The sequence below is a fragment of the Colobus angolensis genome, unplaced genomic scaffold, assembly GCF_000951035.1.
Source record: "Colobus angolensis palliatus isolate OR3802 unplaced genomic scaffold, Cang.pa_1.0 Scaffold462, whole genome shotgun sequence".
NCBI lineage: Eukaryota > Metazoa > Chordata > Mammalia > Primates > Cercopithecidae > Colobus > Colobus angolensis.
Genome location: NW_012118066.1, coordinates 663665 through 666032, shown reverse-complemented (window position 1 = coordinate 666032; position 2368 = coordinate 663665). Strand labels below are relative to the sequence as shown.

General features: G+C 40.7%; 1 protein-coding gene across 1 annotated transcript in view; it reads left to right on the top strand.

The window, feature by feature from the left end:
- Positions 1–6: 6 nt before the first annotated feature.
- The window catches only part of ZSCAN4 (zinc finger and SCAN domain containing 4), a 68219-nt gene continuing 65857 nt past the window's right edge, over positions 7–2368 (top strand). Inside the window, exons 1-3 of the mRNA XM_011958243.1 lie at positions 7–374; positions 1778–1943; positions 2030–2364. Of these exons, the coding sequence (XP_011813633.1) occupies positions 114–374; positions 1778–1943; positions 2030–2364 (762 nt within the window). The 5' untranslated portion in view covers positions 7–113. The remainder of the gene's footprint in view (positions 375–1777; positions 1944–2029; positions 2365–2368) is intronic.

The following is a 2368-nucleotide window of genomic DNA, read 5'->3' as shown; positions in this document are numbered from 1 at the left end:
GAACCATATTTCAGCGTGAACCATCCGAGAATAATCTTGGATCAGAAAATTCAGAGTTTCGACGAAGTCAAGGACCTGCTAGAGAAGAAGGGATTTCTGAATTCTCAAGAACGATGCTCAATTCATTTCAAGACAGCAATAATTCATATGCAAGGCAGGAATTGCAAAGACTTTATAGGATCTTTCACTCATGGCTGCAACCAGAAAAGCACAGCAAGGATGAAATTATTTCTCTACTAGTCCTGGAGCAGTTTATGATTGGTAGCCACTGCAATGACAAAGCCAGTGTGAAAGAGAAATGGAAATCAAGTGGCAAAAACCTGGAGAGATTCATGGAAGACCTGACTGATGACATCATAAATCCACCTGCCTTAGTGAGTACAGTGTTCTGACTTCTGGGATGAGGGACAAAGGAAAGTAAGAAATAAATCACAGTCAGTTAGAGTTGTCTGGAAGTTAGAGACGCTATTGGAGGTCCAGTTATTAGTCAGCTCACACTCTCCCACCATTCTCACAAAGAATAATCTTCAATGTCCTAAGTTCTCAAGAAAAAAAGCAAAAAGGTATATATCTTTTTATTCTGTAGGACATATAGGAGCCAAACATATTGAAGTTTGATTAAGTTAATTTTAGTCTGTATAATGGCAGAGAAATTAACTTTTTTTTTTTTTCTGTTGCCCAGGCTGGAGTGCAGTGGCATGATCTCGGCTCACTGCAACCCATGCCTCCCAGGCACAAGCCATTCTCATGCCTCAGCTTCCAGAGTAGCTGGGATTACAGGCGTGCTCCACCAAGCCCGGCTAATTTTTGTATTTTTTATAGAGACAGGGTTTCACCATGTTAGCTGGGCTGGTCTCAAACTCCTGGCCTCAAGTGATCCGCCTGCCTCAGCCTCCCAAAGTGCTAGGATTGCAGGTGTGAGACTGGCCTGAAATTGACATTTAAATGAAGACCTCAAGGTTAAGAAAGAAATGTCTTCACAAGAGCTTGTTCTTCTGTCAGGGAACCCTAATCAAGAAAGACATTCTAAAGAACTACTACAGTAGATCCTTATTCTCAGAGCCCATATTTGCCAAATTGCTAAAATTTATTTGTCAGCTTAAAAATAAATACCTGAGGCATCTTCTCCATCATTTTCAGATATGTGCAGAGTGGTAAAATATTTGAGTCACCTTAGGTGCATGTTTCCAGGTGAGGTTGAACAAGGCCACAAGCTCGCTTCCTATTTTGGTTCCTACAGTGTAAATAAGTGTCCTTTTCACAGTCTATTTAGTGGCACATTTTCACACTTTTATGCTTTGTATTGATAACTTTGTTGTTTAAAGTGACACTGAAGTAAAATGCTGAAACACTGTCTAGTCTTCCTAAGTGCAAGGAAGTTGCTATGTATTATAGAGATAATACGTGTGTTGAATCCTCTGAGTTCAGAATTAATCAATAAATATATATTAAATGAGGTGTCTTTGAACATATACACACATAAAACAAACTCATGTATTGATCAATTGACAAAAATAATGTGGCCAGAAGCTCACAGGAACTAACCCTGAATTCCTCCTAGGGGAAATTATTCAGTACTTGTAAATTCAATGTCCATGTGACTTTATTAAACATAAGAGCTTGTAGTAACAAGAATAACACCATCAGAGACGGTGGACAAAATATGTGGTAGCCAATACTTGAGGGAGTTTGTGAGAGCCTGTTCAGGGCCACTTTTCCAAAAGTCTTCTGCTACACAACAGATTCAGATACAACAGTGATCTGGCTTTCTTTATAGGTCCATGTCCACATGCAGGGACAGGAAGCTCTCTTTTCTGACAATATGCCCTTAAAAGATGTCATTGTTCATCTCACAAAACAAGTGTCTGCCAAAACCTCAAGAGAAGCAAACATGGGGACACCCTTCCAGACTTCCCAAGGTACTTCCTTAGAAACAGGACAAGGTAAGTCAGGTGAATCTGCACAACTGAGGGGTGTTCTATGTGGACCCCTTCTTGAGCACAACTTCAGTGACTGTCTATTTTCACAGGACATGAAGATGAACAAGATGGCTGCAACAGTTCTTTGAAAACTACTCAAGTAAATGAAAGTAATATTAATGAAGACAATCAAATAGTTTCTCTAATCATCATCCGGGAAGAGAATGGCCCTAGGCCTAAAGAGGCAGATGTTTCTTCTGACAAGCTATACAACTCAAGAAGAACAGAGCTAGTCACTGCTGGATCCCAGGAAGGGTCCATAAATGGAATTATTTTTCAAGGTGTCCCTATGGAGATGGGAGCAGGGTTTATCTCTCAGCCAGAGCAGTCATCCCCTGAGTCTGCCCCTACCCACCAGAGCAATGAGGGGAACTCCACATGTGAGGTAC